We start from the raw sequence: 25551 nt of genomic DNA, 5'->3' as shown, positions 1-25551 counted from the left end.
AATGAAGTTTTTATCATCACATCAATTCTACAAGATTCATCATCTTGAATTAAATCATTTTCCAAAATTTTAACATTCGAACTTCAATTGCTAACAATTACTTTATATTGAAAAAAGTTCAACTTTTTTCATGAACCCCTGGAGATTGTCATATGCTCTTGATTAAATTCGATTCGATTGAATAAATAGACGAAGATAAAGTAAGCTGATTATGATTGGTGGCATCATTCGGTCAATCGACCTATAGAAAATGATTGACTATTTAAAGATGAGCATTTCAACATGTTTACAATTCACAAGTCACATCAACCAACTTTAATTAATTAACCAACCCTTTATACAATATTTCCAACTCTTATTTAAAAATCCACAATCCTCCTTGCTGTTGTTGCTACTAATGCTGCAAGTATGTATTTTGATTAAATAATTAAATATTTATAAATATAAATTCAAATGATTAATAATATTATTCAATTCATAGTTACAAGTGTTGTTCAAGAAGGAAAGAAACTAACTATTAACTATTCACCAATGACAATGATTTGGTTTGATAATCAACTCATCAAGAGTGGATTGACAACCAATATTGCACCATATTGCAAGGCATGTATGGATGGTCTCCATTGGTTTGCAACTTACCAACTGTCCAATCTTGTGATAGTATCCGTCTCTATGGTGCAACTGGTATTGGTGGTTCAAACATTGAAATGCAATATGCCTTTAATTGTACTGTCGTTGTTTAATCTCATCAACACCTAATTCAATTGAATTATTCTGAAATAAACTATTTTAATTATTTAATATCTCTATCGTCATTGTCGTTGAAGATTAGGGCTCTGACTTGAATAAGCATACCTCCCAATCAATGATCAAGTTCTTGAGGGGGGTGTTGCGCTTTCAATCACCCAAATGTGCTTGAAAAATCCACATTTGTGAATATTTGCCCAACAACTACCCAAATATCTTCAAACATCATAACTTGAATGACATAATGATCTACCCCGGTTTAAAATAGTTATACAACCCTTTTTTAATAATAACTCCTACTTAAAGAATAATGTGAGGGTGATTATTTTAGATGCTCAACCCTAACCCTCCTTTAAACAGTATCACCAATCCTTTAGATCCTAAATAATTAATCGATACAATCATTCCAGTATTATCCATGGATTAAATCTACTTTGACAAAAGGATATAAAAAGGATGGAATTTGATCTAAATGAATACCAAATCATCAAACAATATTAATAATCTAATAACCAAATTCACAAATCCAAAATGTTTAAATCATCAAATATCATTTTCACCATAACCATTATTCTTTTATTGTCTAGTGTTGCTCATGCTGCAAGTATGTAAAATTAACTATTTAATTAATTAATTATTTATTTATTATTTTCCTTTATTTTTAAACCAAAGTTACTAGTGTAGTACAAGATGGACTAAAACTAACGATAAATTATTCACCAATGACAATGATTTGGTTTGATAATCAGTTGGTAAATAATGGATTACAGACTAATATCAAGTCATATTGCAAGGCAATGTATGGATGGTCTCCATTGGTTTGCAACTTACCTGTAGTTCCAACTTGTGATAGTATCCGTCTCTATGGTTCAGCTGGGGTTGGTGCCACTAACCTTGAAATGTTATCCACTTTTAATTGTACTGTCGTTGCTTAATATATTAACGAAACCTTTTCAAATATTCAAATATTAAAGTTGTAAATAAATAATAAATAAATTAAACCCATTTAATTAAATGTTCGAACTTGACTAATTTTTTGTGTGATCTTCACTTGTTGTTTGGTTCAAGATATTAGAACAATAGTTAGCACTACACTAACCATCGTCATAATAATCATGGTATAAGAATAACTCAGCACAGTAACAACAATAATAGTAATAGTACGTTGATGACGTAGAGAGGAGGAGTGTATCAAAGATGCTAATAATAATAATGAAGCATGTGACTATTATTAGAGATTGTCGTACATCGTCACAATCATTATGTATTGTGCAAACTGATGATGATCATGTGACACACCTACATACACCCAGACAAGGGTTTAAACGCAAAGTCTTTGAATACTCATAGCCTATGGTGATCATGTTATCTGTCCACAATTGTCTCTGTTAAAAACAGCGTCAATGACACCCCACCCAATCAAAAGGTTGATCCCGAATTAAAAGATGTGCAACACTCTTGCCCCACACACAACGTCAGCATTGCCCCTCTCCTCTCTCATTGCTCTCAATAGACAACAATCACATTGTAAGTTTATTAGGTATCTAACCATATTTGGATAATTACTAATTATAACGACATTCATTATGCTCTTCTCCACATCTTTCTTTCTTGATTTTGAATAGGGAAGTCAAGTAATCACTAAAAATATGGACTCCTCCTCTTCTACAGCAATGGATTAACAAAATGTGGGTTGTAACTCATTCAATGATTCGTTGTTGGTCATGACAAGATTTTTGCGAATAGTTGACTAGCGCCAGTAAACTATAAATATGTCTGAATCATCCAACAACAACATTCAACAAAACAAATAATCAACAAACAAATAATATTAAATAATAATAATAATCGTATTAAAAATATTAAATAATCCAATAATATAATAATAATATTAAAAATGAAATTATCAACTCTATTCATAACATTGCTATTGATTGGAGTAAGTTTTTCTCAACCAGATGTATCGAACTCATACCTTGGTGTTGGTGATACTGGTGTATCCTATTTCCCATCATACCTCAATTTACAGATGCATATTCGATGCTATTCCAATGTGACTGCTGCCAATCAAAATGGACCTATTGCTCTGTTTGATTCAGGTCTTCCATTCTTCTCAACAGCATGGGTACCAATCATCCCATCGGTACTTGCCAATATGCCATCTTGGAATATTAGTAAAGCTTGTTTTGTGGATCGTTACGGATACGGTTGGTCAAACTCGTCGACCTATCCAATCACCACTCAAGAGTATGTTGTTCGTCTTCGTGGTTCACTTCAAGTGGCTGGATTAACTGGAAAGTATATCTTGGTTGGATGGTCTTGGGGAAGTATTTTTATTCAAACCTATTCATTGACCTATCCCAAAGAAGTAGTTGGAATACTCAGCATCGATGGAACTGATAGTAAATGGGGATTAATCCCATCCAACCAACAAAATGTCATCACACTATCCGATGCAGTCAAAGGATATATCAATATGAATAATATGGGTACACTTGAACCATTGGCCAGATCAGGAATGGTTGGATCCTATTTTGGATGGTTACCAGATGATTGGTCAATTCTGGATACACTCAATGTTCATTGACAGCATCACAAGATATATTCTTGGACAGTACCAACAAATTCCTCAAAACAGCCATTCAAGAATACAACATTATGGTGATATCATCAGCCATTCTCAACTTTACATACACCATCAAATCAACTCCAACACCACTCAAAGATCTTCCCTACATCAATATTTACAGTTCCTATGTCGAAGATCCAGAATGGAGTAATCGTCAAACATTGATGACATCACTCTCAACCAACTCACAATCGTTTGAATTTACAACAGGACATTACTTCCCATTCCACAACCCAACAGCCATTGTATCAGGTATCAATGCACTCGCCAACAAGATTAAATCAAATCCTGCTCAATTTTGGGGTACTGCATTATTCTAAAATTTTAATTATTATTATTATTGATTAAAAATATTACTGGAATATTCTAAATAATAATTAATATTTTAATCAAATACATGTACTATAGCTTCAAATGGTTAGATATTGATCTCTAAATCTTCTTTTAAATAAATATTTATTATTAAAAATTATTTTAAAAAGAAATCACTTTTATTCATTTATTAATTTACTCTTTAAATCTTGAGTATGAATAATGAATCATCCAAGTCGGTTCTGCCAAAAACTTTGAAGTAAAGACTGTTTAATGTATGTAACCTCAGTCCATCAGACTTTCAAGTTTCGATTGTTTAAGCTACATGAAAGTAAACCTAGAGAAACTTTAATAGAAAAGATGAAAAAAGAAATAGACCAAAGTTTAAGATGACATTATAGTAATGGCTATAATAAATCAACTTACCAAAGTCTTATTATTAATATGTACCAAACTCCATCGCAACAAAATTTTTGAAAGATCTATACATATATTACAATTAATTGAAGATCTATTTTAAATAAAAGTGAACAACAACTTTTTCATGGTCCTTGCTAGCAACTGTTTTTGTGCCTTTTTTTTTTTTATTTTGGAGTGTGTAGTTTCAAAAGATAGCTGTTTCTTAAACCAACCTAATCCTTTTTTAAACATAAAATAAATTAATTAAGCAGCAGTAGCCACAATAGCCTTGTTATACTGTGGTAACAAGTATGATGATTCCAAAAATTCTTCCACAGGTGTTTTTGTAATGATGTACTTGATAAAAGCAGCAATGATACAGATTCCACCAAGTACCAAAGCAACAGGACCACTCCAAGAGGCACCAGCCACCAAGATGGCAATGGAAGCCAGGTTGGCGCCGAGTTGAACGAGGTCGCAAGCCAATTCTCCCCATTTAGCTTCTTGGAAACTTTTAACGGCATCCATAGCATTGATAACGACTGCAATGACAATCAAGGCAGGGCATACTCTAAAGCTGAGGAAATTGTTAAAGGTTGGTGCAAACGACCCCTTCATGAGATTGAATATACCCGATAGGACCTTGGGTGCCTGTACACCGACTTTGTGGATTTGAGTTGCAATCACTTTAGAAAGAGTTGCAAAAGGCGATGTAAATGCCTTGTCTGCCTTTCCAAAAATAGTAAAAGTGTCAAGAGCAATGGTCACGAGATCGGCTATAGCTTGAACCTTTCCTACAGTATCGGCCGATTTGAAATTGTAGAGACCGTAAAAGACCGAGATGGCTTGGCATCCTCTCCACATTCCCATGCAAAACTTTAAGCAGTATGGTACCTTTTTGAGTGGGCCTGTTGACTCTTTTACAGAGGCCTCCATTGCGTTGGATTCCATGGTTGGCATTTTGAGTAGATCGTCGTATTTGGACACGTCAATGTTTTTGAGGTATGGTTTCATACGGTCGTTGGCATTCTTGATTGCCATGCCAAGTTGTGTTTTAACACCTGCCAAATTTCCACAAGCAGACACGGTATCCTTGAATGTTCTATACATATCCAATCTCTCACCAGACAGTTCAGATTCCTTTAGACTGGCAAGATGGTCGACAGCAATTCCAATTTGCTTTTCCAATGCTTTTTTTTGCTCGGGTTTATTCTCCTTTCCAGACAAGATATAAAAGAATGCATAACTTGAGCTGTAAAGGTGGGTTGTTACAGCTGTTGATGTCTTTCCACTTGGATCAAGCATATCTAATTTGTTTCTTGCCTATTTAAAAATAAAAAAGTAAAAAAAGTAAATCAAGATTAGTAAACGTATTTGATTATTATTAATTAATAATACATACATTTGAAATCATATAATCCAAACTATTATATTCTCTTGGTAAATTGGCAATAAGATCAGCTTCTTTTTTGAGACCAGCATTTGCAAAGATATCAGCAATCTTTTGAAAGTTTTGCTCCTTTTGGTATTGTGCCTGGATGTTTTGAATCCAAATCTTGGCAAATTCAGGTGATGTTAGATAATAGTTTTTCAACTCTTCGGTCCATTTGGCTGGATTGTCGTGGATGTACAATGCCATCCATGGAATATACATTAAAAATGCATAATGATAAATGGCTGATGTTTGTTTAACATAAATTTTCTAGAAATCAAATAAAATATATCAAATTAATATTAATGTATTAAATACGTATACATGATCCTAATATGTTACGTACCGATGAAGTCATGGCTTTAAGATCAGCTTCAACGACCTTTGTTTTGATTTTACCAGTTGTTTCTTCACTGGCCAAGTAATGGACATAGAGAGTTGCATATTTCTTGTACCATGCGACAACCTTTGCACTCGATGATATCTCCAAGAGTCTATTGTCGAGTGCTGGCTTGTCCCACTTCATGAGTGATCGTAAACCATCGTCCATGTAGTAATAGACAACATCGAGGAAATACTTGTCTGAAAGCTTTCTAACTTGGTCAGTGTAGATGTCACCATTTTCAAAGCAAGAATACGATACAAGATTAGCAAGACTTTTGGTTTTGTTTTGAATGTACTCTGTGGCATAAAACTTGACATAGTTTGCAGCACTTGCTCTCATTTTATCATAGAATGCATCTAAAATACAAACAATATAATTAGTATAATTATGACTATCAATTATGATTATTATTGTATTACATACCAGAGAATGGTTTAGCCTTATCCTCTAAATCTTCATTTGCCTTTACCTTATCCTTTGTTAATGGTTGATAATCGCGTAGTTGTACAATCATCTTCTACTTTGATACTAACTATGTTGTATTTATAATTATAACAATATAAATTGAAGTTGGTTTAATGAAACTGAGACCCTCCAAGGAAGGATCCTTCAATTTATAGTCAGCTATTCCATCGCTACGTTTTAAACTCCTCAGACAGTTTATCTACTTTAAATGGTATGATCCAATCAGCATCACGTGCATGTGAGAGGTGGCGGTTATCTCAGTGTGCACACAACGACTAAAAACAGCAATGTGTCACCTCGTGCGACAACACAAATATCTCTAATTTGTAGTTTGGTAGGCTTAGGTCTCTTCCTCAAGGAGGATTGCGAGCTCTTGATGTGTTTGAGTTAAGATAAAGTTATAATAAATAAATAAATACAAATAAATAAAAAAAAAGTGTCTAAGAAAAATTTTCTTATTTTGGTGGTCTTTAAAATTTGTTAATAATTAAAAAGAAATCTTTTATTAATTTATTCTTCAAATATAATATAACCTGAGTATGAATAATGAATCAGACAAGTCGACTTGGATAAGGGTTCCACCAGTTGCGAATTTCCAAATTTTAGATGACTTGATCACAAACAAAAAGGAGTTGGTCACTCCAAAATTTGGAAACTCGGAACCAAGGTGAATCAAACCACTATGGTGAAAGCACAGTAAGTCCAATTTGTTTCAAGTGAATCATTTGTCTTTGACAAGATATTTGAGAGCAACATGAAGCTAAAACCTAAAGAAACTAGAAAAGAATTGATTATAAAAATATTGGGGGAACTATAAGACTTGGTATCAACTTTGTTGGTACCTGCTCCGTATTACATCCATTTTTTGGTAAAAATGGATATCAGCTACCAATGACGAGTTGGGATAGTTGTTAAGAAGAACCAATTGGTAGGCAAAAAGATTTGATAGCAATGTTCATCCTAGGGTAGGATAAAATAAAAGATACAAATGAATTCATTGTAGAGGATCTTTCAAAGAGGGTGATGCTTCTTGAGTTCCCACCAACCTTTTTTAATTAAATTTTTTTGTCCTCTCCAAGTGATCATGGTCATGTGTACAAACAAGCTATTTATCTACACCACCACGATATGAAATATTAATCAAAGCCAAGAACAAAGTGAAATTAAAGAAAGGAAATGATGATGGGTGATGAGAGGAGAGTATCAAAGATGCTAATAATAATGAAGCATGTCACTATTATTAGAGATTGTCGTACATCGTCACAATCATTATGTATTGTGCAAACTGATTGTAATTATGTGCATGACACACAGACATACAGACAGACAGTGATGTTCGCTCATTGCTCATGACCGATGGTGATCAAGGGGGTTGATGCGCTTGGCTTGGCCTGTCTCGGATAAAAACAGCGTCAATGACAACACCCCTGCCCCCACACAACGTCAGCATTGCCCCTCTTCTCTCATTGCTCTCAATAGACATAACCACAAAGTAAGCATATTATGTATCTTGCCATATTTGGATAATTACTAATTATAATGTCATTCATTGTCTTTGAATATCCTCTTCTCCACATCTTTCTTTCTTCATTTTGTAGGCAAGTCAACTATAAACTAAAAATATGAAGGTTGCTCACCCATCCTCCACCCTCCTCCTGTCATGCAACAATGGATTAACAAGATGTGGGTTGTAACTATCATTAGCAAGATTATTGCGAATAGTTGACTAGGGCCAGTAAACTATAAATATGTCTGAATCATCCAACAAAATATTCATCAACAACAACAACAAAACAAATAATCAACAAACAAACAAATTATATTCATCATCCACATATTTAAATTATTTAATAATAATAATAATAATTTTAAATAATATCCAATAATTATTAATAATAATAATAATTAAAAATGAAATTATCAACAATATTAATAGTGGCTCTATTGGTTGGAGTAAGTTATTCTCAACCAGATGTATCGAACTCATACCTTGGTGTTGGTGATACTGGTGTATCCTATTTCCCATCATACCTCAATTTACAAATGCATATTCGATGCTATTCCAATGTGACTGCTGCCAATCAAAATGGACCTATTGCTCTGTTTGATTCAGGTCTTCCATTCTTCTCAACAGCATGGGTACCAATCATCCCATCGGTACTTGCCAATATGCCATCTTGGAATATTAGTAAAGCTTGTTTTGTGGATCGTTACGGATACGGTTGGTCAAACTCGTCGACCTATCCAATCACCACTCAAGAGTATGTTGTTCGTCTTCGTGGTTCACTTCAAGTGGCTGGATTAACTGGAAAGTATATCTTGGTTGGATGGTCTTGGGGAAGTATTTTTATTCAAACCTATTCATTGACCTATCCCAAAGAAGTAGTTGGAATACTCAGCATCGATGGAACTGATAGTAAATGGGGATTAATCCCATCCAACCAACAAAATGTCATCACACTATCCGATGCAGTCAAAGGATATATCAATATGAATAATATGGGTACACTTGAACCATTGGCCAGATCAGGAATGGTTGGATCCTATTTTGGATGGTTACCAGATGCATTGGTCAATTCTGGATACACTCAATGTTCATTGACAGCATCACAAGATATATTCTTGGACAGTACCAACAAATTCCTCAAAACAGCCATTCAAGAATACAACATTATGGTGATATCATCAGCCATTCTCAACTTTACATACACCATCAAATCAACTCCAACACCACTCAAAGATCTTCCCTACATCAATATTTACAGTTCCTATGTCGAAGATCTAGAATGGAGTAATCGTCAAACATTGATGACATCACTCTCAACCAACTCACAATCGTTTGAATTTACAACAGGACATTACTTCCCATTCCACAACCCAACAGCCATTGTATCAGGTATCAATGCACTCGCCAACAAGATTAAATCAAATCCTGCTCAATTATGGGGTACTGCATTATTCTAAATTTAATAATTATTAATAATTTAAAATTCAAATCAATTTATACGTGTTGATACAATGGCCTTGTATTCGCAACGAGTACTACGACGCGACATACAAGACTATTTCAGTTTTGTCGAGCCAACCAGTGTGACCAGTAGACAGTTTGAGACTGCCAGTTGGCGATCTCCACTTCGTTCACAATCTAAAACAATCATACTCTAACATTGGATATATCCAAATCATCTTTTAAATAAAACAATAAATATTTATTAATTAAAAAGAAATCTTATATTAATTTATTCTTTAAATGTAATGTATCTTGAGTATGAATAATGAATCAGCCAAGTCGGTCGTGAATTTCCAAATTTTAGATGACTTGATCACAAACAAAAAGGAGTTGGTCACTCCAAAATTTGGAAACTCGCAACCGAGGGGAATCAATCAATCTCTTTGACTTTCAACAAATATGATCCACAGATTTTTAGGTAAATATATTTAAAAGCAACATGAAACTAAAACCTAGAGAGACTAAAAAAAGAAATGATTATCAATGAATATGCGGGGGCAAAAAGACTTGGCATCAAAGTTAGCAGTCCCTCCTACATATTTTTAGGATATGGAATCCATGTATAAAAAACATTAGTAATTGTTAGTAGAAGATTGTTTCGAGAAAAAAATGGATATCACCTACTGATTAAACTAGATACAAAGATCTTTTTAATATTATTCTATACATACAAAAGTTTATTTTTGCTATAATACAATAAACTTGGTTAACAAGAACTACAGTTTAAATATCTCTACATAATGCACCTCTACACAAATAAATGGAACAAGAAAATGAAACTCTTGTGGTCATCAACCCATTTTGCCTAAAAAAAAAAAAATAATAAAAAAATAAATTATAAAAAAAAATTTTAATTACAAAAAAACTAGTGTTGAGTGTTGTATCTTTATTGACTAGTTTATACTACCAAGGTAACGAATGGCAAGAACAAAGCAGGAGGAGAAGGTCGACAGGAAGAGACCTATTTCAGAGGTGGTAGATGTTGATGAAGATGATGCACCTCCCACTACCTTTACCAAGCCGATGAGACTTGCCAAGAAGCAAGCAATCAAACAAGTAAAGGGCCAAGTCAAGACACAAGAATTGAAACAAGAAAAAAAGAAACCAAACAAACCAAAGAGACAAAAGAAAGAGGAAAAGAAACAAGCAAGAGACCTCTTGTTTAGAGAATTTGATAATGTATCGTATAATATGATGATGGTTGGGTGGTAGGGCGGTAGTGATAGCATAGTGATCATTATTAATGATGACTCACCATCATCATCATCATCATCATCATCATCATCATTAATCATTAATATCTAGTGGTTAGCCAATCATATTGAATACAATGGCAACAAGAAGATGTCAAATGCAGAGTTGTGTGAACAAATAGATAAGGTTCAAGGTTTGCAACAATTTACCAAACAGCTCACTACTCGTAGTTTAAACGAGAGATGTTTAATCGATAGTGCATATTATAGATTGAAATGCTTTTTCAAGAAGAATCGTCTCAGATATATTCGTCGTCGTGGTATTAGATACCTCCACCTTTCAGTAAGTACATATAGAATAATAATAAATCAAGAATGTTTTAGTTGGGAGAGAGAGAGAGAGGGAGAACCTTTAGTTATACATTTTTGTTTGTTAAAGTTCAAAAAGCCAACAACAACAACAACAACAACTTCAACTCAAACCATTACAATGCCAAAAGGATTGGGGCAACTTCAAATCGTTTATCCACACTCTCCATCTCTCAACATTACCGTCGTAAAGGTAGAGAAGGAAGAAGAAGATGATGATGATGGAATTACCAACAAAAGCAACAACAACAACAACAACAACAACATTGTGTTCAATACACAATTCAAATATCTTCAACAACAAATCAATTTCTCAACAACACTGCCAATGGCAATAATACCAACAATATTGTAAAGATTGAAGATTAAAGATAAAGGGTAGGTTGGTTAGAATTCCACACCCCCCACACACATTCTTGATTTCAATAATACAAAGAAGAATTCTTTTTAAAATAAAGTAAAGTATTGCAATGATGATCAATTTCATTATCATAATTCAACATGGAATTGATTTATTATCTCTATCGTCTGATGATATTTAGGATCAACAACAACAACTATCATTGGATAATAATATGGAAACATTATGGTGAATGAGTGTGGTAGGGTTAAAAAAAAAAAGTGGAATTTCTCATCAATTTAATGGTTCCACAATCGATAATACCAACAAACAAGAGGGTTGCACTAAATTTTCAAAAAAGAAGAGTAGGAGGGGGGTGAAGATAGCTGACACTTTCCATAATGATATTGGTGGAGTTGATTGATTGATTGATGATGATCTAATATTACCAATGATTTTTCATCTTTTTAACTGTTCATTCATACTACCCTACCTACCTACTTCCTCCTCTTCTAACCCTTCTACATTTTTTTTAACTACCTCTTCGTCTGATTAATTAATCAATTTAAAAGTAAAAAGGGTGATAGGATAGATCTATCCTATCACCTTTTGTTATTCGAAACATATAAATACATACTTTTTCAAAATGATCCATTAATAATCAACAGTTCAACAACAAAAAAGATGAAATCCAATTCTAATTATAACTCGAAAATCTATTTACTTTTAACAATAATAATAATAATATTTTTCTATTTATTAACTTTTACAAATGCTGGAAGTATGTATAGAATTGTAGACCAATCAATATTGATTTAATGTGTTGTTTATTCTCTTTTCTTTTTTTTTCAAGTAACTAAAGTAAAACAACAAAATAATACATTGACAATAGATTTCCTACCACAAATAATGATATTGTTCCAACAACAAATGATCGATGATGGCATGATCATAAATATCAAACCATTTTGTAAATCAATGTATGGCTTTAGTCCGTTGGTGTGTACCTTTCCACAAGGTGTACCATCTTGTGATACTCTCCGACTCTATGGAGCCACAGGCATTGGTGGAACAAATCTTGATATGAGATTTCCATTTATTTGTAATGTAACAACAACAACAACAACTGACTAACTTGAAGTTTCCGATATTTTAAACCAAAAATGGTTAATAATAATAATTATAAAAAGTTAACCAAACTATATTTGTACTAATAAATACTGATAATAAAATAAAATAGCCCATTCGTGGAGGTGACAACCTCTTTAAAAGAGAAAAGTAATCTCATGGTTTTTTGATTGCAATTAAAAAGAGTCAATCACCTTCAAAAAAAATATCTTTTTTTACAAATCCCCATCTCGATTTGGTCATTTTTTAGTTCTCGTTAAACACATATATCTGTCAATCGATCATCAGGCATGGTCATCAAGGATTAAAGATGTTCAAGAGTCATTTCTGCTGTTTTCCAAAAGACTCAAACATGTAAAATGGTTGGACAAAAAAGTTTTAAAAGGGAAAAGTATAAATAGAATCCTCTTAGAGTTTATATAACCAATCAATCAATCAATCAATATCAACCAAAATATTTAATTTAAATTATTTCAATGACACCAAAATTAATTTTAATATTTGCAATTTTATTTATTTTTATTTCAATTTCCAGTGCTGGAAGTATGTATCAATGCAATAATATATATATAGATTCCAAATTAGTTCATTATTAATTAAATTTTCTTTCTTTACTAGTTACGAGTGTAGTTCAAGATGGAAAGAGAATAACTATTAATTATTCACCAATGACAATGTTATTCTTTCAAGAACAATTAACTAAAAATGGAATGAAGACTAGTATACTACCATATTGCAAGGCTTTGTATGGATGGTCACCTTTAATTTGTAATTTACCAACTGTCCCATCGTGTGATGGTATTAGACTGTATGGTGCTACTGGTATTGGTGGTACTAATCTTGAAATGTTATACAATTTTAATTGTAATGTAACTGCCTAATAATGCATTCATCATCATCATTATTCACAACCATGCATGAATACTTTGACAAAAACAAAAATAAATTAATAAATAAATTAAAATTCTTATAAGACACTTTAGCAAAAACGACTCCATGTTCATCATCATCTTCAAATTTGACAGAGAGATATAAAGAGATATAAAGAGAGAGATAGATAATATATAGAGAGAATGATTAATAAACTAAAAAGAGTATTTTATGAAATAGAAGATGATGATGAAGATAGTAAACAAAAACAACTGCAACAACAACAACAAATTAAATCATCATCATTATTTCATTGTCGAGTAGCAGATGATTTAATGGATTCAGTTGGTCAAACTCCTTTAATTAAAGTATGTACATACATACATACTACTAGTAGTTAGTTAGTTAGTGTTAATATACTTATATTTGTTTTTAGATACAAAGTTTATCAGATGCAACAGGATGTACAATACTTGGTAAAGCAGAATTTATGAACCCAGGAGGTAGTCCAAAGGATAGAGTAGCTAAATCGATTATATTGGATGCAGAGAAGAGGGGATTATTGAAACCGGGTGTATCGACGATTGTAGAGGCTACTGCGGGTAGTACAGGTATATCATTGGTCACCTTTGCTAAAAAGAGAGGTTACAATGTCGAGCTATACATTCCCGACAATGTATCAAAAGAGAAGATTGAATTGCTAGAGATGCTCGGTGCAAAGACAAACATTGTACCGATTGTAGGTATGAACAATGCCAATCATTTTATGCATTGTGCCTATCAACGTTGTCTAGTCGACGAGAATGCATTCTATGCCAATCAATTTGACAATCTATCAAACTTTAATGCTCACTTTTATGGAACTGCCAAAGAGATTTGGGAACAAACTTCAGGAGGTCACATAGATGCTTTTATTTGTGGTGCTGGTACTGGTGGTACTATTGCTGGTATTTCAAATTATTTAAAATCAAGAGTAAACAGAGAAACAAAAGAGATTGATTGTATATATAATAATAATAATATAGGATATTAATCATTATTTATTTGTTTCTATAGAATAATTTAATAGAAACATGGTTAATTGATCCACCAGGATCAGGATTATATAATTTAGTACAAAATGGAGTGATATTTGATGTTAGAGATAGATTGGTAGTAGATAAATTTGGACCGCGGTCATTCTATGAAGGTGTAGGTGTCAATAGAAAGACAGAGAATTTTAACAAGGCTGTATTAAATGGAGCGTTCAAGGGAAGTGAAATGGAAGGTGTCGAGATGGCACACCATCTATTAAAACAAGATGGTTTGTTTTTGGGAGGAAGTAGCGCTCTCAACTGTGTGGGTGCCGTCAAATTGGCACGTAAACTTGGGCCAGGTAAAACTATTGTCACTGTCTTGTGTGACTCTGGTCATCGTTATACTAGTCGACTTTACAACAAACAATGGTTGGAAGAAAATAATTTACAATTATCAACTATAAATGATGATAAACATCAAACTTTATCTTTTGTAGAGTAGAGTAGTAAAAAAAAAAAAAAAAGAATTCACATCTATTTGTATTGTATTTATAATATTGGGAGGATGATTGTTTGTTGAGGAACATCGATTGCTTTCCAAAGACTAATTGAACCCAATACAACAGCACAGGAAACAACAGTTGCTATAGAGTATTTGGCAGGTAAAACATACCCTCTTTTAATATATGCAACTAAATAATAATTTCTAATTGATCCTAATATTGATATTGCCAATCCTGCTGCAAAAAAGAATATTGATACTAAATAATATATAAATAATAATAATTAATATTAATATATTAATTATTATTTAATATTATATATTTGACATACAAAGCATTGCATTTTGGGTATACCCTAAACGAGATGAAAGACCAACACCTGCACTCATAATACTAAGACCTGTTCTGAGATAGGTTGCCAATAATCGATCGGCAGCTGCTAAATCTTCGGGTATGTATAATGGTGGTGGAGGTGGTTCTATTGTCTTTGGTGCTGATGATGGTGGTGTTGGTGGAGGCGATCCTAGTGTTGGTGTAGTAGGTGATTCTTTTAAATCAGATTTAATGACTGTTGGTGGTGAAGATAGAGTCGGGGTCGTAGTTTCGATTAATGAATCAATTCTACTTGGACATCTACTTGGGAATAATAAAGTCATTGGTGATAATAATTTAGGATATCTTTCAATTTCTGATTCTTCTTCGTCTTCTTGATCTTCTGACCATTCTTCCTCCTCTTCTTCTTCTTCTTCTTCTTCTTCTTTTTGATCGATATATTTAACTTTAATTTCATCCATTTCTATATCACCATTTTCATCTTGTTCATCTTCATCATCTCCAACATATTGATCTTGTTCATCGCCACCTTGTTGATCAGGTGAATGTTTTATATTATATTTATGTTCCAATTTACGTAGGAATTGTGTATTGTTTGATGAATCTTCATCATAGAATCCACCAAGAAAGGGATAGTTATAGACCAAGTCGGTTGGGTCAGTAACATTCTCTAATATTAGGTCGTTGTACAGTCGATCAATTTCATCGTCATCCATGTCATCCAACACTCCCAAATGCTCTTCGATTTCGTAATCGTGATCACTACCATATTCTTGGTCTTGATCGTTTAATGCATATCTATATTCATCACTTGAATCATCATTATCTTCTACTGAACATGTTGATGATATATTATTATCATTCTCTACCTCTTCTTCTTCCTCTTTATCATCATCCTCTATATTTTCATTATTTCTATTATTATTATTATTATTATTATCTTTATTCATTAGATATTAATATTCATATTGAATGAATTATTATTGTTATTTAACATAATAGTGAAATTTAATGAAACAAAAGAAAGAAAGAAATATCAAATACAACCCTTTTTTTTGAATAATAACTTTTAGTATTCAACGACGTTTCTTTTTACTCATCATAGTAATAGATTATTATTATTATTATGTATTATGTAGCACAACCACAAATGAAATATTGCAAAGAGGGATAAGAATGATTACTTTACTTCTTCACTCACTTTTAAAGTATCTTACTAAAGTTCAAAACAACAAGAGAAGATTCTGACCCACTCTCTCTTTCTTTCTTTCTCTCTATCATCAATGATGACACCAACAACAGCAACATGGTTGGTGGTATAGATATTGATATCTGCTTTAAAGAAGATCATCGACATGGCTTAATTCAAGTAACCTTTTAGTTGCCTTGCTCTTTTGTTGGTTGGTTTGACAAATTTGCTACCTACCACGTGGAGGCTGATGGAATCACTGTATGTAAATATATAAATATATATAAAATAATTATTATTATTAATTGATTTACTATTTATTATTTAAAAAAAAAAATGATGATTTTAGGAAATGAGAGTTGTATATCACTTAAGAATGTCAACGTCACCACTTGGAGCAACTATGAACCAATTTGTAGGTAATATGGATAATAATGTCTATCTTGCCTACAATGACCATGCACTACGTGTCAATGCAAAAAAAAGACTCTATGTAGACAAAAGTTTCTATAGGCATGGAGCTCACGAAAAGGGTTTCCTTGGATGGAAGTCAGAAAGGATAAAAATGATCAAGAGACTGGTGTAAAGAGTAACTATATAAATATAAATAATATAAATTTGTATATATTCAATGAGATATATAATCACTCACTCATTTATTTATTTATTTATTTATTTATTTATTTATTTATTTATTTATTTATTTATTTATTTAATTATTTTATAGAGGGTTTATTACTCCAACATTCATTACCAAAATGGCCAATTCAAACAAATCCAGAGGACCAAGGTTCCTTTAATGCTCCCTATTCAACTTATGATGCCGACTTTTCAGCTGCGACAAGTGGCTCTGATTTGCAAGATGGAGACAAGAAGAGAGTGTCTCCCTTTTTTGGTTGGAACCAAGAATTCTTTGGTATTAATCTAATGTCATATATTCGTTACGGCTCTTCTACTTATTCGGTATGACCCAATTTAATTTACACCTTTTTTTTTTATTGTTTATTAATATATCGATTTCTATTTTTAGAAATTAAAAGAAGGACCCCATTACACTACAATGATAATTGATGATAAGATAACTATCAGTTATGTTTCACAGCATTCTCCAAAGGAATCAGAGCCTCGTACCCATGAAACCAAACATGTCCAAGGACATATCACATACACCAACAACTTTTATCCAGGGGCAGAACTCATGACAACAGCCATCAACAAGCCAACATATCTTTTGTTCAAACATTGATAATTCAGAAGCACTGGAAAAAATTTTGAAGTTATTATCATCCCTTGGTGGCGAGACTAGTACCAAGAAACTGTTGGCATACATTCTACAAAGCCAAGGAGATACACTTGCTGAGAAATATGCCGAGTATGTTGGTCGTGATGACGACGGTGGTGATGACAGTGAAAAGGAGGAGGAACCTGATGCCCCTATTGAGGATGATGGTGAGGATGATGGTGATGACGACTGAATGGATCAAAAAATAAATAAAACAACGATAGATATAAATAAAACATAAAAAATGGCTGGGCGAGGAGAGGGTGCCTCTCTTGGCTGGGAGAATAAGCAGGTATGTATAAATAATTAAATAATGTTAGGGGCAACTTTTAATTAAATATTATTATTATTATTATTTTTATAGGTTGTTGATAGATCATTTACAAAGTATCGATTGTCATATTAAAAGATCATCCAGTAACGATGAAATTATTTAGGGATACATTGAAACCACCAAAGATATCAGCTGGGATGGCTGTGGTTGAGCCAGCTGCTCTTAGTCAATATCAAAAAGATTTATTGGCAAAGATAAAAGAGACTGATATAGTATACTCAAGAGATAGTAATGATAGTAATAATAATAATGATGACTGTGATAAAGACAAGGAAGATATAAAACACATATACAAAAACACTTTAAACAAATTATAAATAAAAATAGTAATTTAATTTTAAAAGATTCTAGAATCTATGTTTACATTTTAAATTACTACTATGGGGTTTATAGATGCAATCAAACAACTGAGATCAAAAGAAATAATAGTTGAAATGTAGATGATGGAGACTTTAATGACCCAAAATACAAGCAAACCCAAAGAAATAATATAGTTGTATGGTATGATAACATGTGTGATAATGATGGAGAGGATGATGTTTGGTTCAAGACTCCAATGCAAGTATTTAATGAATTTGGTTATGATCTAAAAATGGAACAAAGTAGTCTTCCATTTTGCGAGTCTTCAATTCCAAGAATTGAAAATCTTTGGGATCTAACACAAGCTGCCCCCTTTCATTATTCTTTTGATTTCTACATTGAAGAAGTAGATTTAGATAGACAATATATTTAATTAATGGAGTTTATACCACCTCTAATACAATCTATAATAATTAGAAGTATATATGATCAACAACGATGCTATAACTTGTTGTTTGTTTGTAAACGATGGTTTCGACTCATTTCACAACTACCAACATCGATCATCATAACCAAAGACAAAGACAACCTTAAACATGTATTGGATAGTTTGCAAGATTATAAGGGAGAGTGGAACGTTTCAAAGAACATCACCAAGCTGTACTGGGACGGGACAAACGGGCCACCAAAGGGTTTAAGTAGAAAGGAATCATCCGATCGTATCATACGACTCAAACAAGCACTTGGTGCAAGCCAAACAATCACCACATTGTCACTAAGCGCATATGCAACGGAAAAGATCACATTGTGGAATGACTTTATGCTCCCGCCCAACCTTGTTCGACTCGATTTGGTGATTTATGCGAACAAAGAATTCAGTGACTCTGCTGCCAACAGAGCTTTTGCACTCTTGCACAGAGCATGTACCACCATTCCAACCTTTACCAAAGCCATTATCCGTGCTGACAATGGTGCTCGAGACCCTTTGATCCAAGAATCAATTTATTACACCAACCTTGACAAGCTGTCCAATCTGACACATCTCACATTTGATGCCGAGTATTACGACAAGGACCCAATCACCAATTCAATCTGTGCCTTGACCAATCTCCAATCACTCGATATTCCCCGTAGTTGTCGTCCGAAAGATCTTGCCAAGATACTAACATCGTGCTTACACATCCGAAAGCTAGGTATATGTGATGATAGCAGTGATGATACCGAGCTTATTGAAGCAATGACAAGTCATCCATCACTTGTTCATCTCCGACTCTATGACTTCTACCGCCAAGAAGATGACCAAAACAATCTTGTACAATTCCTAAAGACAAACAAAAAGATTACAAAGCTTGGATTCGCCTTTAATAATAGTATCAACAGCATTATAAATGCAATACATTACAATGACAACATTACCACTTTGGAGCTACAACTATTCAACTGTGATTATTACAAGAGAGATTCATTATTGGCGTTGATGGAATACTTTGAACAATCAAAATCATTGGTTTGTCTAAAGTTGGTTGGCATTTATCCTTTTCATAAATTTAAAGGTAAATCTTCAATTTATGAAATGCCTTCTTATATGCAAAACAATATTATACAACCTCCTCCTCCTCCTCCAACAACAATTTCAACTACAACTATGAACAAAAAGGATGTAGTTGTGGTTGATCTTGATGGTGATGATGATGATTGTCAACAAGTTGTTAAACAACAAACTTCAACACAACAAACAACAACTAATACAATTGTTATAGATCTAGATAATAACAATGATAAAGATTGTCAAATATTGGAAATCAAGAATACTAATCATAATAATAATAATAATAATAATAATAATAATAATAATAATAATAATAATAATAATAATAATAATAATAATAATAATAATGGTGATGAAATAATTGATGAAAATACAGAACGAAATGATGAAGCAAGATTTATTAAATCTATATTGGATAGAAATCTACAATCACTAGGTGTAAAGGAGTTGGTAGCATCACCAGCCATCCTCGTCAATCACTCCAATATTCCACCAAAATGGACATTTGAACAAATGGCTATTTACCGTAACGCCAAAAATATGGTCAATCCCCATCCATCACAACAATTATTATTAGGTGACTGATATAATCGATATCAAAAGAATGCTAGTATGGTTTCAAATTGTATTTACCATTACTATACAACCTATAAATAAATTCCCTTTACATAAATATTGGTTGGTGGGTTACTTGAATGTCTAGTATTTATATTTAAATATATTTACACATGTCAAGGTTACACAAATGATCATATCACATGTGTGACTATGATGGGGATTTATTGAAAATTGGCAGATAACAACAACTCTTCTGATGCTGGGACAGTAAAAGTGGCAGAGGTACTGTACAAAACACGTGATCCAGAGTCTTGAGAGAAACATGATGCAGCGCATACATAACCATAGGCCTTGTAGTCGCCTGCTGGCCAAGTAGTGGTGGAGACACGGATTTGAATTTCCAAAAATTGGTTTGGATCGTATCCTATGAGGTAATCGTTGGAGGTGATGTTGCCTTGTGGTCCTGCAATAACTGTTCTCATTTCACCATAGTTGATATAGGAGATGACATTGATGGACGAGGTGACGTTGATCTGTCCGGTTGGCAACATCTCGGCGGCAAAGAATGACAAGTCTGCAGCAGCACCGTCATTGTTACCTTGGCACTGTTGAGCGACTTGACAATAGTAAATGGGGTCTCTATCAACCAAAATGGCGGCAACAAATTCCTTTACGCCAAATGCATTACATGTAGTATTACATTCCTTAATTGTGGTTCGATCTGGTAATTGAATACAAATTTGCTTTCAAAAAGATAACAAAAAAGATAAGTAAACAACAAACTTATTATTGTAAAGATTGATTGATTGATTGCTATGAATACTTACTCCACAAGTAGCAATGTCTGAACCACCAGTTGTAGCAATGTCATAAAGTTTATTGTATGCAAAATTGATTGATGAGACGCATGTCGAACATGGAGATAGGCCGTCATCGGAACTTGATGAAGAAGAGGATCTTTCTATCTCTGCTGCTGAGCCACTGACTGTTGTTGCAACAAGTGCAATCGATGCAATGATTAATAAAACAGATAATAACTTCATTCTATTTCTCTCTGTGTGTATGTGTATAATATATAATAAAACAAAGGCCGCTGTTGTCTTTTATGATTCATTTCTCTCTCTCTGCATTGTGGCCTTTACCGTTGGAAACCATGGTTTCCCTGTTTTACTGATCACTGTACGACGAGCAGACATACGTTGGCGAGCTGTGGGGATGAAATTTCATGAAAAATTTTCTTTTTCTTTTTCTGGTGATTTTTTTTTATGAGAAACCTAGGGCTCCAAGTACCAATTTCGAGCTTTGTTTTGAGGATCAAAGAATATTTTGCAAATCATAGGTAACTGTTAATAATAATGTAGGGGTGATCTTTGAGTGGTGTTGGGGTTGAGAGATATTAAATAATTAAAATTTATTTGAGAATAATTGTGGTTGATGGTTTAAACATTGCAAGTTCGATTTAGTACACGAATATATAAATTGATTTGTATTTGATTACAAATATTAATTAATAATTAATTAATATTTTTAATCAATAATAATAATAATTAATTAAAATTTTAGAATAATGCAGTACCCCATAATTGAGCAGGATTTGATTTAATCTTGTTGGCGAGTGCATTGATACCTGATACAATGGCTGTTGGGTTGTGGAATGGGAAGTAATGTCCTGTTGTAAATTCAAACGATTGTGAGTTGGTTGAGAGTGATGTCATCAATGTTTGACGATTACTCCATTCTGGATCTTCGACATAGGAACTGTAAATATTGATGTAGGGAAGATCTTTGAGTGGTGTTGGAGTTGATTTGATGGTGTATGTAAAGTTGAGAATGGCTGATGATATCACCATAATGTTGTATTCTTGAATGGCTGTTTTGAGGAATTTGTTGGTACTGTCCAAGAATATGGATTGTGATGCTGTCAATGAACATTGAGTGTATCCAGAACTGACCAATGCATCTGGTAACCATCCAAAATAGGATCCAACCATTCCTGATCTGGCCAATGGTTCAAGTGTACCCATATTATTCATATTGATATATCCTTTGACTGCATCGGATAGTGTGATGACATTTTGTTGGTTGGATGGGATTAATCCCCATTTACTATCAGTTCCATCGATGCTGAGTATTCCAACTACTTCTTTTGGATAGGTCAATGAATAGGTTTGAATAAAAATACTTCCCCAAGACCAACCAACAAGGATATACTTTCCAGTTAATCCAGCCACTTGAAGTGAGCCACGAAGACGAACAACATATTCTTGAGTGGTGATTGGATAGGACGAAGAGTTTGACCAACCGTATCCGTAACGATCCATAAAACAAGCTTTACTAATATTCCAAGATGGCATATTGGCAAGTGCCGATGGAATGATCGGTACCCATGCTGTTGAGAAGAATGGAAGACCCGAATCAAACAGAGCAATAGGTCCATTTTGATTGGCAGCAGTCACATTGGAATAGCATCGAATATGCATTTGTAAATTGAGGTATGATGGGAAATATGATACACCAGTATCACCAACACCAAGGTATGAATTCGATACATCTGGTTGGGAATAGCTTACTCCAATCAATAGCAATGTTATGAATAGAGTTGATAATTTCATTTTTAATTATTATTATTATTAATTATTGGGTATTATTTAAAATTATTATTATTATTATTTGATTATTTGTTGCTTTGTTGTTGTTGTTGATGATGAATATTTTGTTGAATGATTCAGACATATTTATAGTTTACCGATTGTCAGACACCTGACGCTAGTCAACTATTCGTGACCAACAATGAATCAATGAATGAGTTACAACCCACATCTTGTTAATCCATTGCTGTAGAAGAGGAGGTGGATGGATGACCAGGCTCCATATTTTTAGTGATTACTTGACTTCTCTATTCAAAATCAAGAAAGAAAGATGTGGAGAAGAGGATATTCAAAGACATTATAATTAGTAATTATCCTAATATGGTTAGATACATAATATGCTTACAATGTGATTGTTGTCTATTGAGAGCAATGAGAGGAGAGGGGCAATGCTGACGTTGTGTGTGGGGCAAGAGTGTTGCGCATCTTTTAATTCGAGATCCAATCATTTTGGTTGAGGGTGTTGTCATTGATGCTGTTTTTATCAGAGACAGGCTAAGCAAGCGCATCGACCCCCTTTGATCACCATCAGTCATCGGTTATGAGTAATCAATGACTTCCTTGCGTAGAACCCTTGTCAGGGTGTATGTAGGTGTGTCACATGATCATCATCAGTTTGCACAATACATAATGATTGTGACGATGTACGACAATCTCTAATAATAGTCACATGCTTCATTATTATTATTAGCATCTTTGATACTCTCCTCTCCTGTCATTTCCTTTCTTGTACTAATACTATTGTTATTGTTACTGTGCTGAGTTATTCTTATACTATGATTATTATTATGATGGTTAGTGTAGTGTTAACTATTGTTCTAATATCTTAATGAAACAACAAGTGAAGATCACACAAACAAAAAAAAATTCGAAGGTTTAACACTTAATTAAATTGCAAACCAATGGAGACCATCCATACAATGCCTTGCAATATGACTTGATATTAGTCTGTAATCCATTATTTACCAACTGATTATCAAACCAAATCATTGTCATTGGTGAATAATTTATCGTTAGTTTTAGTCCATCTTGTACTACACTCGTAACTTGAATGATTTTAAAATAAAGGAAATTAATAAATACTGTTAAAATCTATAGATTTTCTATTTATGAACATACTTGCAGCATGGGCAACACTAGACAATAAAAGAATAATGGTTATGGTGAAAATGATATTTGATGATTGAAACATTTTGGAATTTGGATAAATATTTATAATTATAAATTAAGAGAGCAGAATTAAAAAATAATATATATTATTTTAGGTTTTTAGAAATATTAGATTGTTAATATTGTTTGATGATTTGGAATTCATTTTCCAAGCTTTTTATATCTTTTTGGAAAAGTAGATTTAATCCATGGATAATACTGGAATGATGGTATCGATTAATTAATTAGGATCTAAAGGATTGGTGATATGGTTTAAAGGAGGGTTAGGGTTTAACATCTAAAATAATCACCCTCACATTATTCTTTAAAGTAGGAGGAATTATTAAAAAAAGGGTTGTATAACTATTTTAAACCGGGTCGGTCAATTGAAAGTTATGATGTTAAAAGATATTTGGGTTGTTGGGCAAATATTCACAAATGTGGATTTTTCAAGCACATTTAGGTGATTGTAAGCACAACACCCCCCTCAAGAACTTGATCATTGATTGGGAGGTATGCTTATTCAAGTCAGAGCCCTAATCTTCAACGACAATGACGATAGAGATATTAAATAATTAAAATAATTTATTTCAGAATAATTCAATTGAATTAGGTGTTGATGAGATTAAACAACGACAGTACAATTAAAGGCATATTGCATTTCAATGTTTGAACCACCAATACCAGTTGCACCATAGAGACGGATAGTATCACAAGATGGAATAGTTGGTAAATTGCAAACCAATGGAGACCATCCATACATTGCCTTGCAATATGGTGCAATATTGGTTGTCAATCCACTGTTGATGAGTTGATTATCAAACCAAATCATTGTCATTGGTGAATAATTAATCGTTAATTTCTTTCCTTCTTGAACAACACTTGTAACTATGAATGATATTAATATTAATCATTTGAATATTACCTTTATAAATATTTAATTATTTAATCAAAATACATACTTGCAGCATTAGTAGCAACAACAGCAACAAGGAGGATAATAGCAAAAGTATAAATAATGGTTGAAGATTTGAACATTGTAGAAGTGGAATATTAATTCAATTGGAGATGTATTGATGTGATGGTTGGTTAATTAATTATTATTGATTTGATTTGATTTGATTTGTAAATTTGTTGAAATACTCATCTTTAAATAGTCAACTATTGTCTATAGATCGATTGACCAAATGATGCGATAATCATAATCACATGAACTTTATCTTCGTCTTTTTAATAAATCGAATCGAAAGTTTGATTAATTAATAAATATAAAGAACAACAATCTCTTGAATTGGATTTGGTTCTCCCATTTTGGGCAAAACAATGTAAGCATCATTGAATTTTGGTTGAAGTTCAATATTTTGATTATTATTAATTATTAATTTGTTTGTTTGTTGTTCATATTTGAAGC

The 25551-nt window shown here is 32.9% G+C and overlaps 15 protein-coding genes across 15 annotated transcripts; 10 read left to right on the top strand and 5 right to left on the bottom strand.

Annotated features, from left to right (window-relative positions):
- Positions 1 to 453: 453 nt before the first annotated feature.
- DFA_10436 (uncharacterized protein) lies at positions 454 to 743 on the top strand (the record flags this gene model as incomplete). The annotated part of the gene is made up of 2 exons (XM_004354284.1): positions 454 to 626; positions 662 to 743. 2 exons carry the CDS (start codon positions 454 to 456, stop codon positions 741 to 743), a joined length of 255 nt encoding a protein of 84 aa, XP_004354336.1.
- A 535-nt stretch (positions 744 to 1278) lies between these two features.
- Positions 1279 to 1682, top strand: DFA_10435 (uncharacterized protein; the record flags this gene model as incomplete). The annotated part of the gene is made up of 2 exons (XM_004354283.1): positions 1279 to 1351; positions 1420 to 1682. The coding sequence occupies 2 exons, from the start codon at positions 1279 to 1281 to the stop codon at positions 1680 to 1682; spliced, it is 336 nt and encodes a 111-aa protein (XP_004354335.1).
- Positions 1683 to 2644: 962 nt separating this feature from the next.
- DFA_10434 (uncharacterized protein) lies at positions 2645 to 3334 on the top strand (the record flags this gene model as incomplete). Its single annotated transcript, XM_004354282.1, has 1 exon — positions 2645 to 3334. The coding sequence occupies one exon, from the start codon at positions 2645 to 2647 to the stop codon at positions 3332 to 3334; it is 690 nt and encodes a 229-aa protein (XP_004354334.1).
- Positions 3335 to 3405: 71 nt separating this feature from the next.
- DFA_10433 (uncharacterized protein) lies at positions 3406 to 3696 on the top strand (the record flags this gene model as incomplete). Its single annotated transcript, XM_004354281.1, has 1 exon — positions 3406 to 3696. One exon carries the CDS (start codon positions 3406 to 3408, stop codon positions 3694 to 3696), a length of 291 nt encoding a protein of 96 aa, XP_004354333.1.
- Positions 3697 to 4004: 308 nt separating this feature from the next.
- Positions 4005 to 7713, bottom strand: DFA_10432 (uncharacterized protein; the record flags this gene model as incomplete). Its single annotated transcript, XM_004354280.1, has 9 exons — positions 4005 to 4025; positions 4115 to 4199; positions 4386 to 5410; positions 5490 to 5789; positions 5866 to 6260; positions 6328 to 6421; positions 6461 to 6568; positions 7487 to 7581; positions 7686 to 7713. 9 exons carry the CDS (start codon positions 7711 to 7713, stop codon positions 4005 to 4007), a joined length of 2151 nt encoding a protein of 716 aa, XP_004354332.1.
- Positions 7714 to 8280: 567 nt separating this feature from the next.
- DFA_10431 (uncharacterized protein) lies at positions 8281 to 9333 on the top strand (the record flags this gene model as incomplete). The annotated part of the gene is made up of 1 exon (XM_004354279.1): positions 8281 to 9333. One exon carries the CDS (start codon positions 8281 to 8283, stop codon positions 9331 to 9333), a length of 1053 nt encoding a protein of 350 aa, XP_004354331.1.
- Positions 9334 to 9852: 519 nt separating this feature from the next.
- On the top strand, positions 9853 to 12415 carry DFA_10430 (uncharacterized protein; the record flags this gene model as incomplete). Its single annotated transcript, XM_004354278.1, has 6 exons — positions 9853 to 9939; positions 10400 to 10558; positions 10685 to 10915; positions 11012 to 11292; positions 11950 to 12062; positions 12135 to 12415. The coding sequence occupies 6 exons, from the start codon at positions 9853 to 9855 to the stop codon at positions 12413 to 12415; spliced, it is 1152 nt and encodes a 383-aa protein (XP_004354330.1).
- A 470-nt stretch (positions 12416 to 12885) lies between these two features.
- On the top strand, positions 12886 to 14759 carry cysK (cysteine synthase; the record flags this gene model as incomplete). The annotated part of the gene is made up of 6 exons (XM_004354277.1): positions 12886 to 12952; positions 13028 to 13240; positions 13520 to 13647; positions 13716 to 14252; positions 14336 to 14654; positions 14704 to 14759. 6 exons carry the CDS (start codon positions 12886 to 12888, stop codon positions 14757 to 14759), a joined length of 1320 nt encoding a protein of 439 aa, XP_004354329.1.
- Positions 14760 to 14844: 85 nt separating this feature from the next.
- On the bottom strand, positions 14845 to 16081 carry DFA_10428 (uncharacterized protein; the record flags this gene model as incomplete). Its single annotated transcript, XM_004354276.1, has 2 exons — positions 14845 to 15056; positions 15130 to 16081. The coding sequence occupies 2 exons, from the start codon at positions 16079 to 16081 to the stop codon at positions 14845 to 14847; spliced, it is 1164 nt and encodes a 387-aa protein (XP_004354328.1).
- A 615-nt stretch (positions 16082 to 16696) lies between these two features.
- Positions 16697 to 17795, top strand: DFA_10427 (uncharacterized protein; the record flags this gene model as incomplete). Its single annotated transcript, XM_004354275.1, has 4 exons — positions 16697 to 16813; positions 16834 to 16909; positions 17048 to 17283; positions 17598 to 17795. The coding sequence occupies 4 exons, from the start codon at positions 16697 to 16699 to the stop codon at positions 17793 to 17795; spliced, it is 627 nt and encodes a 208-aa protein (XP_004354327.1).
- Positions 17796 to 17846: 51 nt separating this feature from the next.
- On the top strand, positions 17847 to 18253 carry DFA_10426 (uncharacterized protein; the record flags this gene model as incomplete). The annotated part of the gene is made up of 3 exons (XM_004354274.1): positions 17847 to 17894; positions 17967 to 17989; positions 18040 to 18253. 3 exons carry the CDS (start codon positions 17847 to 17849, stop codon positions 18251 to 18253), a joined length of 285 nt encoding a protein of 94 aa, XP_004354326.1.
- A 194-nt stretch (positions 18254 to 18447) lies between these two features.
- DFA_10425 (uncharacterized protein) lies at positions 18448 to 20370 on the top strand (the record flags this gene model as incomplete). Its single annotated transcript, XM_004354273.1, has 2 exons — positions 18448 to 18642; positions 18679 to 20370. 2 exons carry the CDS (start codon positions 18448 to 18450, stop codon positions 20368 to 20370), a joined length of 1887 nt encoding a protein of 628 aa, XP_004354325.1.
- A 194-nt stretch (positions 20371 to 20564) lies between these two features.
- Positions 20565 to 21386, bottom strand: DFA_10424 (uncharacterized protein; the record flags this gene model as incomplete). The annotated part of the gene is made up of 2 exons (XM_004354272.1): positions 20565 to 21086; positions 21171 to 21386. 2 exons carry the CDS (start codon positions 21384 to 21386, stop codon positions 20565 to 20567), a joined length of 738 nt encoding a protein of 245 aa, XP_004354324.1.
- A 516-nt stretch (positions 21387 to 21902) lies between these two features.
- On the bottom strand, positions 21903 to 22955 carry DFA_10423 (uncharacterized protein; the record flags this gene model as incomplete). The annotated part of the gene is made up of 1 exon (XM_004354271.1): positions 21903 to 22955. One exon carries the CDS (start codon positions 22953 to 22955, stop codon positions 21903 to 21905), a length of 1053 nt encoding a protein of 350 aa, XP_004354323.1.
- Positions 22956 to 24765: 1810 nt separating this feature from the next.
- DFA_10422 (uncharacterized protein) lies at positions 24766 to 25178 on the bottom strand (the record flags this gene model as incomplete). The annotated part of the gene is made up of 2 exons (XM_004354270.1): positions 24766 to 25028; positions 25103 to 25178. 2 exons carry the CDS (start codon positions 25176 to 25178, stop codon positions 24766 to 24768), a joined length of 339 nt encoding a protein of 112 aa, XP_004354322.1.
- Positions 25179 to 25551: the final 373 nt, after the last annotated feature.

Source organism: Cavenderia fasciculata (assembly GCF_000203815.1).
Source record: "Cavenderia fasciculata unplaced genomic scaffold Scf_EU5ZYIE02H8LDV-5, whole genome shotgun sequence".
In the NCBI taxonomy this organism is placed as follows: Eukaryota; Evosea; class Eumycetozoa; order Acytosteliales; family Cavenderiaceae; genus Cavenderia; species Cavenderia fasciculata.
This window is presented reverse-complemented; position numbering and strand designations above follow the sequence as displayed.